Source organism: Vidua chalybeata, chromosome 1 (genome assembly GCF_026979565.1).
Source record: "Vidua chalybeata isolate OUT-0048 chromosome 1, bVidCha1 merged haplotype, whole genome shotgun sequence".
Lineage (NCBI taxonomy): Eukaryota > Metazoa > Chordata > Aves > Passeriformes > Viduidae > Vidua > Vidua chalybeata.
Genome location: NC_071530.1, coordinates 116,796,966 through 116,812,358, shown reverse-complemented (window position 1 = coordinate 116,812,358; position 15,393 = coordinate 116,796,966). Strand labels below are relative to the sequence as shown.

Sequence of the window (15,393 nt, the reverse complement as noted above, 5' to 3'; positions counted from 1 at the left end):
TTGTTCCTAGTACGTAATTGACTCTATAGATCTTTTGTCATTTCTTACAATTTAATTGACAATCTAGATCCCATGATGTAATTGAAGAGGTGAATAACTTTCAGTGTGATCATATTTATTTAATTTACCATATAATCAAGTTAATGCTCATTCTGCCTTGTACTGAATATAAATTAGAGTTATAGTGTCCATACATTCAGGAATAGCAGTTGTCAGCCTATAGTAAAGGGTGAAATTAGAGTGTTAAAACATTTGATTTCATATGTGTGCATAATCCAGTTTCTTTATTAAAAAAATGCAATGTGTTTCTGCATTTTTAAATGTCGTATTTGTACTATAATGCTTCTGATCAGTCAGCTTAAAAAACAGTAAAGACTGAGTATTCAGATAAGGTGTCTGTAAATTACTTGGAAATGAAAGAAAATGTTTTTTATATATGTAAGAATACCTCAAATTAAACAGTGTATGTTAAAGAGGACAGTAACTAGCTAAAAAGGCAACAGACCTCCCTATTTAGTGTTCTCTAAGTTTATTAGGAGGAAATATTGGAAGCTTATTGGGAAAAAAATGGAAATGGAAATAGAATAATAGTGTTAGAATTGTGAGGCAAGACGCTTTGTTTATTATAGAGTAGGGCAGGATCAAAAAGTGTTTAGAGGGGGGAAAAGATCTTTATGTATCTACCACCTTCGTGAAATACACATACATGCTTTTTGTCCAGGATTTAGTTTGCCTTTGCTACAGACTGTCTTAATGCTTACTTAACAGCTACCTCTGCAGTCAGATGTTTGCAAAACACCTGTTACATTGTTTTAAAAGTTGAAAAAAGACAAAATCTTCCAAGTGCCCATGTCACTTCCAAAAATGATACTTAAGTTCCAATTGATTTTGGCTTTTTCACATTTTAAACAAATGTATGTATTAAGCCAGTGTTTCCAATATCTTTTAATTAGTGAACAGATTTTCTTTCTTGCAAAATAGCTTGCATTGTAGGTGTATATCAAAAAAATATATTAAATATCTAGAGGAGAAATTCTGTGAAATGTTTTGTGATGGAAGCAATATTGTAATATTTGAAGCATCTGCAGGGAAAGACCTTTTAGGTAACTATATAGTTCAGAAAATAATCTATGGTTATTTTAAAAAATAAAAATGAAACAAAGAGTCTTGTTGACTCAATTATGTTTTGAGTATAAATTGTAATTTTCTTGTATCTCTTTCTTATTGTAAAATGTTAACATAAATTTATTTCAATGAAATTATATTTTTAATGTTCTAGGGAAAAGTGAAAAAGAAACGGAACAAGACAAAACAGAAAAAGGTAAGTCTGAAAGTAACATTCTGTTCTGAAATTCAAAACCATGCTTTCTGGGAGGATTTATTTAAATTAGACTAAAGACTAGTGAAGTTTTGCTCCTGTAATCTCATGTACATAAATTGCAGTTGAATAAACATCTAGAGAGCATGTACTTCTAAAGGTAAACACTTGGTTGTTTCCAAGGCTGGCATAAATGTGCGCCAATCAATCTTACCTGGTTACAGAATGGAATGATAGAATTGTTTAGGTTGGAAAAGACCTTTAAGGTCGAGTCCAACTCATAACCTAACACTGAACCATGTCCCTAAGTAACACGTCTTTTAAATGCCACAAGGACAGCCTGGCAACCTTTTCAGTGATAAAAGTTTTCCTAATGTCCAATCTAAACCTGTCCAGGAGCAACTTGAGGCCATGGCCTCTTGTTCTGTCCCCTGTTACCTGAGGAAAGAGACCAACCTCCATCTCTCTACACTCACTACAATCTCCTTTCAGGATGCTGTAGAGAACAATAAGGTCCTTCCTGAGCCTCCTTTTCTCCAGGTTAAACACCCCCAAACACTCCCAGCTGCCTGATTCGTCCCTTCATCAGCTCCGTTGCCTTTCTCTGGACACATTCCAGGACCTCAATGTCTTTCTTGTAGTGAAGGGCCCAAAACTGAACGCAGGATTTGGGTGCAACCTCACCAGTGCTGAGTACAGGGGGACAACCACTGCCCTGGTCCTGCTGGCCACACTAATGCTGATAGAAGCCAGGATGCCATTGGCCTTCTTGGCCACCTGGGAACAGGCTGGCTCATCAGCTGCTGTCAACCAGCACTCACTTGCAAAACCTCCTTCACTGGGGTCATGGCTAGTTGCTGACATGCCCAGAAACCTCAGGGCCTGTGCCAAGGGATTCAGTAGCTCTACTCCTTTGTCATTCTGTTTCCATTTTCTGTGTGGCTGTTATTTTATATTTGAGTATTTAGAAATACTGCTTTTCCATTATTTTGGTATGGTTTATTTAGTTTGGATTTGTATATTAGTGGTTTAAACATAAGTTTCTAGGACTGGTAAACTTCAGACGTTTTATTTAAGTATTGAATATGTCACATGTAAGCATTACATATAAAAAGTAAAAAACACAACCAAAACAACTTGGAAAGCTTGGCAATTATGCCTACATTTCCATTTATTGGCAGGGAATATCTTACTGCAATGAATCTATTTCCTACCTACTTGATAGTAGGAAAAAACTCACTGTTATGTGCTGCTTTTACAGACCTGTTAGAACAGTATAATAAAATTATGTACAAGAGCCATCCCATATGGCAAAAATATGCCTCATAGGCAAAAATGCCAGCTTCTGTAAGAAACTTACTATTATGAAACATTACTCATCAGAGTCTGTACAAGAACTTTAGGATATGAAAGTATGACAAAGTGGAGCTACTTTCCTTTTCTACCCTAGGTGCTTTGGGGTTGTTTCTTTTTAAACAGCAACTAAATAAATGTCACTGCAGATTACAGAATTTCTATAAGGTGGAAAAAGGAATAGTTTTGCTTTCAAGGTTAAATTGATAAAATTTTTCATCCTACCAGGAAAAACAACCCTGCATTTTAATAAACTTTGTTTATGGGTACACTGCTTGTGTGATTTTCATACAAGCTGAATTTTGTTGAACTTTTTTTCATAGTTTGAACTGTTTTAAGTTTCCACTTTCAATAAAAGTGGTTAGCTATAGATGTCTTAGTCACAGAAAGTGGTATAAGGTACTATTGAATTTGTTTCTTTTAAATTACGCTAATAAGATGCAGCAATACATTGATGAGAGATGTATTATAAAATATACTGTACTGTGACTGATATATGTAGGAAACATGGAAATCTAAGGAGTTGGGAATTTGAAACTTCATGTTTGGCTTGGGTTTAGGGTTTGCTTCTGATTCTGAGAGTACATTCTCATGTGCAAGTCCACATTTGTTTTGTGGTATTTGGACATACAAGCTCCAAAGAGCCTTCTGTGCAGAAAGTATTTATAGCTTTGAGTAGCTCTTACAACATAAATATTTTTTCCTGCTGCAGCCTTCATAGTACTTGGTTAGCAAAGTGTCCTAATAATTATGTAAATTTTAGTATTCAACAGTATTTCATCAAGTTTATTAAAAGTCTCACTGAAAATTATTTGATATTAACAAAATCCCCGTCTGGAAATTTCTCTAAAGAAATAAAAATTAAAATAAACTTTTTTCTAACATGCAGTTGCTTTAAGGTTTCTCTGTTATATTTAATTGGGGTGGATTCTCCATCTTATCCATAAGCATGCAATCAGACTTTATATTTAAACAAGTAATTGAAATGGAATGGATATTCCAGTTGAATATGAGAACTAATTCTTTAAAAGGTTTCATAGGTAGTGCAATGCAGGACATACATGCCACATCTGTAAGCTGTCTTTCCATCTAAGGTGATTTTAGGGTTTTTTTTGATCACATAGACTAAAAAATAAATAATTTTAAGTAAGAAACCTAATTTTTCTACTTTGATTTATATAGGACATATATTAATCATTTATTTATATTGGTGAACAGATATAAAAATAATTTTCAGCTATTAATATGTTTGTTTCATACAGTGAACTTCAGCATAGGTGCTATTATTATAAATAATAATTTTCCCTTTTCAAAGCTGATAAAGCATGACAGTAAAAAGGAGTGCTCTTTGGCTGGAACACTCAGCTGCATTGCATTAGGAACAGAAGTACAGGTAAGCCAGGCTTAGGACAATGTCATTCCAGACGTGGCCCTGCCACTTGGTGTCATTTTGATAACAGGTCAGCATTCACCACTCTTTACTCTGGGTGTTTACTTTTGCAGATATGTAGGATTCCACTGTGATACCAGTAGAGATCTAGTCTGAGGACATTAAAGTGCTGTTCTTCTGACTGAATGTAGGGGTTTGCTGCAGGGTAAGATCAGTTATGCCCTAAATTCCACTGGGGACAGAGCTCTGTTGTCTGCAGAAAGAGCTTACACGGTTAGCTCACCTCCAGCATTGTCTCCTTGGGTTAGGTGGGCTGAGTTGCACCCTTGCAAGCTCTGCTTATGACAGTATGCATAGTACCTATTGATTTGCAGATTTGATACAGGTTACAATTAAATATCTGTGGGCTGTGTGCAGAAGGACCAACACAGAAGTGTAGTTGTCAAAATCCAAAACTGCTTCATGACACCATTCTGAACTGAATATATAGGGCATTAGTATATTACAGTGTATTTTTTAAGAGAAAGTCAATGCAGAAATTTCTTTCTGGTTTTGTCAGAGGATTGCTCGAGTCTAGCCTTTGAGCGAATCCAAAAGTCTTAATGGTGAAAGAGAGGTGAATGATGGAAATACATGCCAAAACCAAAATTATCATCCTGTTGTTGTTTCTTATGATCAACATCTAACCAAGCAACCAACAATAATTTCATACAGAATGCCCTGTAGAATACTTTTTACTGCAAGGGAAATTGTTCTGGAATAACTGCAGTTAAAGATTTATTATAGTAATTAGATTCCAGCTTTATTAGTCCCTAAAATGCCTCTGTTTTTATTGTCTGATTACTTCCCCAGATAAGTTGATTATAGTGGTTTTGCCTGTTCTACCAATACAGTTTAGAAAGATCTTTTAATTATTCTAGTGCTTCTGGCTTTAAATTGTGTAGATGCAGTTTACTTGGTTTTATACCTTCTAAGTTATCATTTATAGAAGCCCATAAAACAAGTAGATGACTCTCTGTATCTCACCTAATGAGCTTCCCAAACAACAGGACAATGACAGGAGTTTTTCATCATCATCAAATTCTCATTCAAGTGTCCACTGAGATGCAGCACAGTTTCCAAAACTATTTTGAGTATTGATATTGGGCTAGTATCAGGAGGGAGGACAATTATTTGAACAAATTTTGAATTCCAAGTCAAAGTCTACTGATATATGTATGTTCTTCAGAATATAACTGAAACTTTGTATTGGGAAGATGTAGTATTGTTAGTGGGTGGCAAAGGGAATTAGTAAAACAAAAGGTCACAAAATTAGTTGGAAAACAACTACAGACCATCATAATCATTGTCCCACATTCAGAAGTTGCCATTCACAAGTTGCCAAGAGCATTATTATTAAATTTGTATCACAGCAGGGATGGAAGGGTGTTTAGAAAACAAAGCCTATGACCCCCCCCCCCCCTGGAAATTGCTTCCTTAGTTTTTGAAAGTTTAAGACAGAGAACTGACAGGAGGAGCCTTTGCTGCAAATGACTTATGAGACTGCATCACATGAAGGGGTTTTTATTTCAGATTAACTTTAGGGATGGCATAACATAAGGAGACATAACTGTATAGTTATAGCCTCTACAATTAAATAATTATAACTTCTATTAAAACTTCATTTAAGACTCAAGTCATAAAATTATAGAACAATTTGGGTTGCAAAGGACCTTTAAAGGCCATTTTGTCCAACCCCTGCATTGAGGTCATTCAATTTTCTGGCTAGCAGTAAGCACAAGATACAGTCAGTGTACTTGTCAAATCAGAAACTGGGGACCATGCATCCTCAAGGTAGCTGTAAAGACCAGCCTTTATCTTGAATCACTTATAGAGTAATTAAAACTAGAGTCCTAACTCCTCTCTGTTTTGCATGCGAGTAATAACAGATGCAATATCAAGGAAGCCACCAGGAATGCTCCCTTAACATCATAATGACAATATGAATGAATCAATAAGTGAATAAAAAAATCTAATTACCAGATCCAAACCACATTTACAAGGTGGTTTGTTAGATAGGGAGTAGTGTCTTTCCATCCTCATGTTTTCTCTCCCAAGTCCACAGAGGGATTATAATCTTATTGTCTCACTGTTTCTGAGGAACTAGAAATTTCATTAAAGACAAGTTTAACAAGAAATACTTATGTTAATATGTAATATGGACTCTCATAATCACAGAGCAGGCCCCTCTCAATTGACTATAAATCTTATAGCATTAGTTTCCAAAGACTGAAGCAAGACCATTTATTGTGTGTGAAAGGCAACCTTTCCCTCAAAACTCCAAGTCAGACCAGCCAGGCTGTCACTCATTGCTCTCAGTGAACAGACCAGGTTCAAAATGTCAGTTCCAGCACTGGAGGTAAACCTGCCTTCCCACCCCACAAATTTTCCTAGGCTCCTTGTCTACTTGGTGTTTTGTACCAATTTCCAGCCGTGGGTTCTGCTCAGTTACATGAGAATTGGCAGACATTTGATCATGTGAGGACATTTGTCTAGAAATTCTAGGAAGTTTTAATTCCTTGATTATTATATCTTCAGGCAGCTTTTCACATTAAAAGTTATCAAGTATCAAGAAATATAATTCTGTGAATAAATCAACAGTTGGCAAAATTGCTTTTCTGATGCTGTTCGGATGGTTTCTTAAGGTAGAACAATCTGTTTCAGATGAAGATTTACAGAACTTGATTCTTTGAATGTTATTAGTATTTTATTTTTACAGAACAAGCTAATAAGAGCAGTGGTAATTGAGACTGCTTTTTATCACAAGACAGTTTTTAATCACTTATGGCTTTTCTGGAATTATAGTACTGAGGTGAAATTTTGCATTGGGAAAATTTTTGGAGCTTCAATATTCTATTGCCAGCATTGGGCTAGGAGGAATCTCAGCTACTGTGATGACTGGCACAGTGAGATCCTGTGAGGATTTCCTTGGTTGTCAAATGAGAGAGTGAAAGCTACTTGTGTAAATACAGTGTTGGCACTAAAGCACATTGACATATAATAGTATATTACAGAAATTGTAGAGCATATGACTAAGTGGGATGCTAAAGCTTATTTTGTCTCTTTAGTTGACTGAAGGCCTTATCAGCTGTGTGCATTGTTCTTGACAGATGCTTACACATCTTGTTATCTCAAATAAACAAAATTTTCAATAATTAGAATTCCACAATTGCCCTCAGCAACCTGTTCTACTGTGCTTGTTCAGAGATAGTAGTTCCAGATGTTCAAGACAAATTTTCTGTTATAGCCATTTCAAGCCTTCTCTTCCTTATCCTAACTATGATGATATGGAAAAGAATTTATTCTTTTCATCTCTGTAGCTATCTTTTACAGAGTAGTGTGTACCCATCTTCCCATGGCAAACTCTTTATTACTGCCTTTTTACCCTTTGTTCTTACTTATTGTTGCTCCCCTTCCCATGCCAATTAAAGGCAACATGTTTTTAAACCAGTCTTCAAGAGTGATTCAATTATGTTTATTAATTTGGTTACTTTTCCTTAATTTTGATGTGATTCTCTTGTGGTCTGAAGAGTATCCAGCAGTGTCTTGATTATTATTCAAAAATAATTTCTCTGTCCCTTGTAGAAGTAAGACTGTCACTGTTTTTAGTGATGACAAGGTGCTTTCCAACATAAAACCAAAATATGCCTGGTATTTTAGTTTTCATATGCCAAAACGGTTATATGAAATATTTTATCAAATTTAATTGGATGATATGACAGGCTATTAAGTTTACTGTACATTTATTGTAATACATTGCTACTTTGATTTTTTTTTTTTAATTCTGTATCTTGGTAAGTGAGATACGAGATTGCTTGTCATCACTGGTAATTGTTTTGTATCCAGCACAAGAACTAGCATAGAGTTTTTTGTAAGACTTCTTCCTAGCTTGCTGCTTTTTCAGTGGAAACTTTTCTCTAAGAAAGACTTCAGGAATCCTATGACAGCAGTCCTAGATAGAATGCCTATTCTCCAAGGTTATTATTGAAAATCCTCAGTAGTATTCTTGAAAGTCCACAGTACAATATGTAAAAGGATTATTACCATTTTAATGCTCAACCTGATTTGGACCACAAACTGACCAAGCAGTTGTGTGATCATGCACGACTTCAGTGACGTAGTGAAATTTGTCATTGAAGAAAAATTACATTTATTTTCCTCTGAAACAGATAAGTTAACTTCTTTCTATCATTGAATTTAATATATTGGGTCACATCTGCTAAAGGATTATTGCACTAGAAGGAAGCAATGGATAATTTATTAAAATACCCCTGCAGGGAGATAGCAGGCTATCTGGTTAATATAGAGGAATGCTTGATGGTTCCACTGAAAGCTCCCTGGTGAATCCTTTAACATAGGAATAGAATGGGAGATGGAAATGATTGCTCGTTATATAATGTTTACTGTGTATATATTGGTGCCTAGCAGATGAACAATATTTATGTTAACAACTCTTTTCCAGCTTTTTATATTGATCTCCTGCTGGTCTAGGGCTGATATATAATTGTACAGAAAATAGGAAGATAGTATTTTTTTCTGTAATGGAGGGTAGTAAATAGGTTCTTCCAGCACATCACCCAAGTTGGATATGAAGCTATTGTATCTTTGTGCCACAGACATGTAAGATTTGAATTTACTTTTTTTAATTTACTTTTTTTTTTCTGAGCTGTTTCTCATATACTTGTAAACTTAAGTGAACTGCAGAGAGTGTCCCACAGGCAGTGGGATTTTCTTGATGGGTGGGAGAGCTGTTTTCCTTTGCCTCAAAGGAGCCTCACTGTTGCCATGCTTACAGAGTTTGAGAAGGACCAAATGACTCTGTCTTTGCATGAATGCTCAAAGCTAAAAAGCTGACAAATAGCTGTCCTGTCTCACTGACATGCAGTTCCTGTGTAGCTGGCCGACCTTAAATAAAGATTTTCATTCATGCCGTAAGAACTGAGAATTCACATTTTAGTTGCAGTTTATGTTACTTAGAGAAAAGAAACTAAACCAAGTGTTTGGTGGCAATATCCCATTGGAAGCTCCCCAGATACTGACAGAGGAACTGACATGCCCCAGTTTTCTTGCTAACAGCAAAGGACAGTTTCACATGGCAGCTAAGAGCAAAATGAACCTAAAAAGTCCTCAAGGTTACTTGCTTTCATTGGTTCCTTGGGTTGATGTTTCTGGGTTCTTCCACTCCTGCTGTTAAGCAAGCCAGGCCTTAGAAATAGCAATGATTTCTTGAAAAATTGAGCTGGCATATTTTTTAAAAAGAAAAAAAAAACCCACAAAACCCAACAAACCTTTTGCATGTTATGGGTTGTTCTTTTCAGGCCCAATGACATTATGTGAGAAACTTCTCACCACACCTGTCAGTCACTGTGGACTGAAGGTTTGGAGTGGAGGGATCCTCACACTTGAAATAAGAGCTGTTCATGTGAATTTTACTGGATTCAGGGGGTGTGAACACTTGGAAGAGAGCCAGTGCTGTGCTCCTTAACCATTATTATCATTAAATTCATGAGGAGGCAGTAAAGACATTACTTTCATATGAAATGGAGGATAATAAATAAGACAGAAAAAGACTGACATCAGCAACAGATTGGTAAGCTTGGTGATCTGCACAGTAAAGTTCTTCCTATGTTCAGTTCGAGCTTCCCATGCATTAGTTTCTGCCTGTTGCCTCTTGTCCCATTGCTTGGCAGCGCTGAGAAGAGCCTGACTCTGTCCTCCTGTCACCTACTTTTAAGATATCATACACATTGATGAGGTCTCCTCTCAGTCGTCTCTTCTTGAGGCTGAACAGGCCCAACTCCATCAGCCTTTCCTCATAAGAGAGATGCTCCAGTTCCTTTAATCATCCATCCTTATTGCCCTCCACTGGACCTGCTCCAGGAGCTCCATGTCTCTCTTGTCCTGAGGAGCCCAGAACTGCACACAGCACTCCAGAGACAGTCTCAGTAATTGCTCTAAGCAAAGCATATAGTCACAACTTTTAGAAATGACTAGTGTGCCCTGATCATATTTTTTATGATACCATATTAATGTGGAAAAATAAGTTCCCTTTGTTCTTCCACGTCAGTTGAACCATTTGAAAAAAAAAAAAAATCCTTGACTGTAATGTGATGAAAAATGCTTTATTCTAAACTTAACTGCCAAGTTACTCAATTTGAATGACTGAAGTTTGCTTTTTCATATAGGCGTTAGTGATTGTAATAAGTAATAAACCAGCTTCTTTTCAGTGTAATTTGAAACTGCCTTACTTGAAAATGATGCACTTTGCCAGCACAGTCCCTAGCTAAGTGTTACTCCAGACAATTGAAATACGAAAGAAGTAATGAACTGTTTGTTGAATCTTCTAGCTAAAAAGAAGAAGAAGCCAAAGCTCTTAAACAAGTTTGATAAGACCATTAAAGCTGAACTAGATGCTGCAGAAAAACTACGTAAAAAAGTAAGTTTTGAATGTTTAACTCAGGATTGTACACAGTGGACAAAAATCAATAAATTAAATACTTGTAAAAAGGGAGAATGCATTTTAGATTACTTTTTGTGAAATTAAATTTTTGAAATAGTCAGTGCGTATTTGTCCTTCATGTTTCATTTCTGCTGGATAGTTTGTCTTAAATATTTTAAAGCTGTAAGTATATGTCTGTTCTTATGTGTTTGTTAACCTTGAAGATATGAAGCTTATTCACTGAATTTCTGCTTAAATGGATCACATCAAACAGGGTTAGTTCTGTCCTATCACTCTTGTCCAGTTGACTACTGAAGTCAAGTGCTACCAGATAACTCTGTGTGCAGGGGTCTCTCAGTGAGTGTTCTGATGCCTCGTGAGCTTTAGGTGCAGATCACTGAAGTAGGTGTTGTTTCTGTTGAGATTCTGTGTCCTAGGAGTGCCTAGGCTGTTGTACAGCTGCTTAAAGGATGAAACAGATGTTCCTGCTTCTCACCAGGGGCAGCATGACCTTAAAATCAATCATTCAGTTTGGGTAGTTCTGAATTTAATAATTTGACCATGAAAAAGAAACAGAAACCTCCCCAAGCTCTTCAGTCATCTCCCCTTATCGCTTCCAATTTTATACTTTCATTTGAATATTTCAGAAAATAATATGTTTGCAGAGATATCCCTTTTCCAGATATGAGATTAAGTAGTGAAGCAAAATTGTGGCTGTTAAAAATGAGGGACTTCAAGTCCTTTGAATGTATTTCATGTTGAAACTCTGATATGACAGACAGTCCTAGCACATAAAGAACAACTGCAGGTCTTTGCTGTACCCTAGATTTGAGGTGGATGAGCAGTGAGATGTAATATTTTCAGTACAGTAAAATAAAAACCAATTTGGTCATTGCAGGTGCAGGTTTATTCTTGATTTTCAGGACATACTGTGCAGTTTTGACTTTATCTTGCCATCTGTGCAGCCCCAGAGTTCTGGTGGGTCTGTGATGGGACTGGAGGGCTCTTGCATAGGGAGCACTAACCTCTGGCTGTCACTGCTGCTGTTCCTCACTAGAAGCCTTCTTTACGTGTTAGAATACAAAACCAAAACTTTTCGTGCTTCTTGTTACTTAAGCAATTGGTTAATCAGAAAGAGGTGTAATAGACACATTTGATGAATCTGTAGCATCAGCTTGTTGACTCTCTTTCCCTGCTGTATTTCTTGATAAGTTACAGGTCATGTAGGAATCAGGATAAATTTAGGAGCAAATCAGATGTGTATAATATTTGAAGATAGCAATGCAGTTGTATATAATTTATACACATATAACTCATATTTATAAAGCTGTAATGAGGTGGAAGTGGCAGCAAGGTCTATTGCCAGATGTTGCCAAGCAGTGCTTAGCACCTGTTTGACAGTGAGGCTGGTTCCTCTCAACTTCCATCTGTACTTGCTAGTCAATGTCCATCATGGGATCAACATCCATCAGGAGAATACCACAGTTACATTTAGACTTGTGTGAGATGTCATTGTCATGCAAACAACTTGGAAAAAGCCATACACTGTGGTTAAGTCTACAGTATTTCCCTTAGAAGAACTGTAGTTATGATAGTGTTCATCATGAGAGGTATGCAGAGGGAAAATTTCCATCTGTCCCCAGAATTTTCTTCCTGTTCTCTATTATTTCTGGTCTGGAATTTGTTATTAGCAGTAGGGTCTTTACTTTTCTATACAGTCAGGTTATTTTCATCTCAGCATTTTATCCAGTGTTCAAGGGAAAGTGAGTAAAGTATGAAAAACCAAGTTATTAATTTTTACCATGAGAATTAGATTATATTGTTTCATAAATAATGACAATTCCTCTTAAAAAGGCAATCCCAACAAGTATGGGAAAGCTGAGTGTATGAGCGAAAGCTGTTGATTGGGTCTGCATTGTTTTTTGTTTGTTCTTTAATTGAAAAACTAATGTGTTATTAGGTCCTGCATCCTTCAGCATTTTTATGAGATAGAATTGCTAATAAATATCTCTGCTTTTCAGGGAAAAGTTGAAGAAGCTCTAAGGGCCTTTGAAGCATTAGTGAATCAATATCCACAAAGTCCTCGAGCAAGATACGGGAAAGCACAGGTACTTAGAAAAAAAAGTGATAGGTGTTGAAAAAAGCTAACATAAACATTTTGCTTTACCAATAGAGATATAAACACCAGTTGGAACTAATTTATAAATTTATGCTGGTTTTCTAGGTGAAAAAAGAATCATGTGATCTTTCATATGTATCTCTTCAGTCAACTGTCCTTCCCCAGTTGCTTTGGCAGCTTTTGTGGAACTTCAGTGGGAAGTACTGTAAATAACAAAAAAAAATAAGGTACATCCTGTAGATCTCAGGAGAACTGTCAGGTGAATGGCAAGAGATAAATACCAACTAATACCCACTGCAGGAACAACAGGCAGAACCTACCTGTTACATACTATTTGCTGTAGCTGGGAAATCAACACGTCTGTCGGCCTGGGATAAATTCTGCTTTTTGCTCTAGTGGGAATAAAGAAGAGGATTTGGAGTTTTTAGAGAGAAAGAGTTAAAGGATAAAGAACACAAGTTCTCAGGCAGTGAGGCTTAATTAGCTTTACTTGTAGAGTGAGTTATGTTTCAGGTGTTTCCCTTCAAAAAAAAAAAATACTAAATAAACCAACCAAAACCCAGAAGGCATCAGAAAATAATCTCTGCATTTATAATACTTTTAGGCTGTGTTGTGATGTCTCAAAAGGGAATAATAGTAGGATAATCCTGCTGCACTAGGAGTAATAAAAGACTCCTTGAACTGATGTTAATCAGGATAACAAAGTGAAGCCCTCACTGCAGAAAGGAATGGTGCTGTTAGACAATTGATGAGGACCTTGGAGTCACAATTTCCACTTGGTTAATAATTAAAATGGTCATGCTAAAACCAAAGCTGTGATTATCCAAAAATCTATCACACAAGCACTTGATATACAGCAGACCAAATGCTTCCCTGCTCTTTGTGGTGACAGTTTGCTGAACTCTTTGCCTCTTTACAGTAGGAGACCACTTTGTTCATACACTTGAACTTACCTCTGTTAAGTTACACTTTTAGTATTTACCAGTTTATACAAATCTACTTATTATATCTACTAGAATATGCTTCCTGCCTCCTCAATGGCTTTAGGGAGAAGGGCAGATCACTGTAGCTAGTTGTGAAATTTATTCTCATTCAGAATTCCCATCTCAGTGACCCAACTTCATTTGTCCATTTACAGCAATTTATACTGGCCTACTACTACTTTAGTAATTCATGAAAGGTCAATGCAGACCAAGATCTGAAGAAATAATTAGGTGCATTTTCTGTGAGTGTGTAAAAACAATAATAAATTCATTTTCTGTTGCCTTTGAAGGTTCATACTACTCATTTTACTGAACAGTCATATTAATGTTATCAACGGTCATTTTATTGAACCCAGTTTGTGTAAGTTCAAGCTGTTTGAAGGAATAGGAAAACCATGAGCTTCAGACAGATGAATTATTCTTAAGATTTGCATTGTAACACAGTATTATTTTTAAATGGGTATTCATACCAACAAAATTCATTTAAATTTGCTATTTCTCATCACTATCTAGAAGGAAAACTGCAAAGGGTAAGGTTAAAGGCCTTGAAGGTTAAAGGTAAAGAAGGTCAAGAATTCACCACAGAAGTGTACTTCTCCTTTTCTTTGAAGCATGAACCAACATTACATGCTAATTTTGTAGATTTGATTTTTAATAAGACATGAGGAGTGATTTTTTCCTGGATATTTTAATGGCTTTAAAAGGCAACTGTTTTCCCAAAAAAAAAGTAAAATATTTCAGTGTTGGTGTGTTTTTCAGAAATATGCACAATTATTTATTTGCTGTCTGAATTACATTTGAGCCAGGTAAAATAATACTGTACAGAATTAACATGTTTACAACTGAAAAGAACAATGGATAGCTTTTTAACCTTCTTATATGATTTATCCTGGTGGAGTTATGCAGATTTTATGCTGACAATCTTTGCCCTGCAATTCCTTTGAAAAAAGGAGAAATAAATTTCCTAGGGAATGTACATCAGAAAAAACAAGTTATTGCTTAAAACTGATTTCTGAAGTTGTCTCTGAAAGCTGCTTGATGAACTGTTTGGCTGAGCAACCATATTTTTTGGTATTTCCAATTCTAAGTTTTAAAGCAACTCAAGGAAAAAATTAAAGGAGAGAAATGCAAAAATATTTCAGATACTTACTATAACATATACAGATAACACAGTTGAAGCAATTTCATTTAATGTGTGTCTTTGATGCAACAGTGAATTTAAATAGACCAACAACAGCTTCTGCACCGTCATGCTTGTGTTACATCTGCCATGGCTCTTAAGAAAGAACATAAGCCAATAAATATAGAAGTATTTGAGAAGAATGCATTAAATACGTGGAAATGCATGCATTTATATAAACAATTCAAAGTAAGCCTTTAAAATTTCTGCATTTGAGACATAGTCTTTTTCAGCTCTGGAAGCTAAGTATGAACATGCCTTACCGCAGGTGAGATCAGTCATAGCTTCTGTTAGATTCACTGCAGCAGTAATTTCACTGCAGAGAGTTCATAGATCCTCTGGTCTGCTTCTGAATTTGATGAACAAATTTAAGTTTTGAAGGAGTTGTATGGTACATATTTTATTAACGTATGCAAGGCAAAAGGCAATTCCTAATTAATTTTGCAATACAGAGTGTAAATAAGTGTGTCAGAACAGATTAAACTATTAAACTATCTGTTAGTGTGTTTTGATCTGTGTATTGCTTCCAGAGTGAGGCTTAGTATACAAATAGTCCATAGGCAAAATTTTGC

General features: G+C 35.9%; 1 protein-coding gene across 1 annotated transcript in view; it reads left to right on the top strand.

Moving 5' to 3' along the window:
- Positions 1-15,393, top strand: part of ASPH (aspartate beta-hydroxylase) — a 110,145-nt gene that overhangs the window by 61,523 nt on the left and 33,229 nt on the right. Inside the window, exons 15-17 of the mRNA XM_053963052.1 lie at positions 1,280-1,321; positions 10,448-10,536; positions 12,561-12,647. Coding sequence (XP_053819027.1) covers positions 1,280-1,321; positions 10,448-10,536; positions 12,561-12,647 — 218 coding nt within the window. The remainder of the gene's footprint in view (positions 1-1,279; positions 1,322-10,447; positions 10,537-12,560; positions 12,648-15,393) is intronic.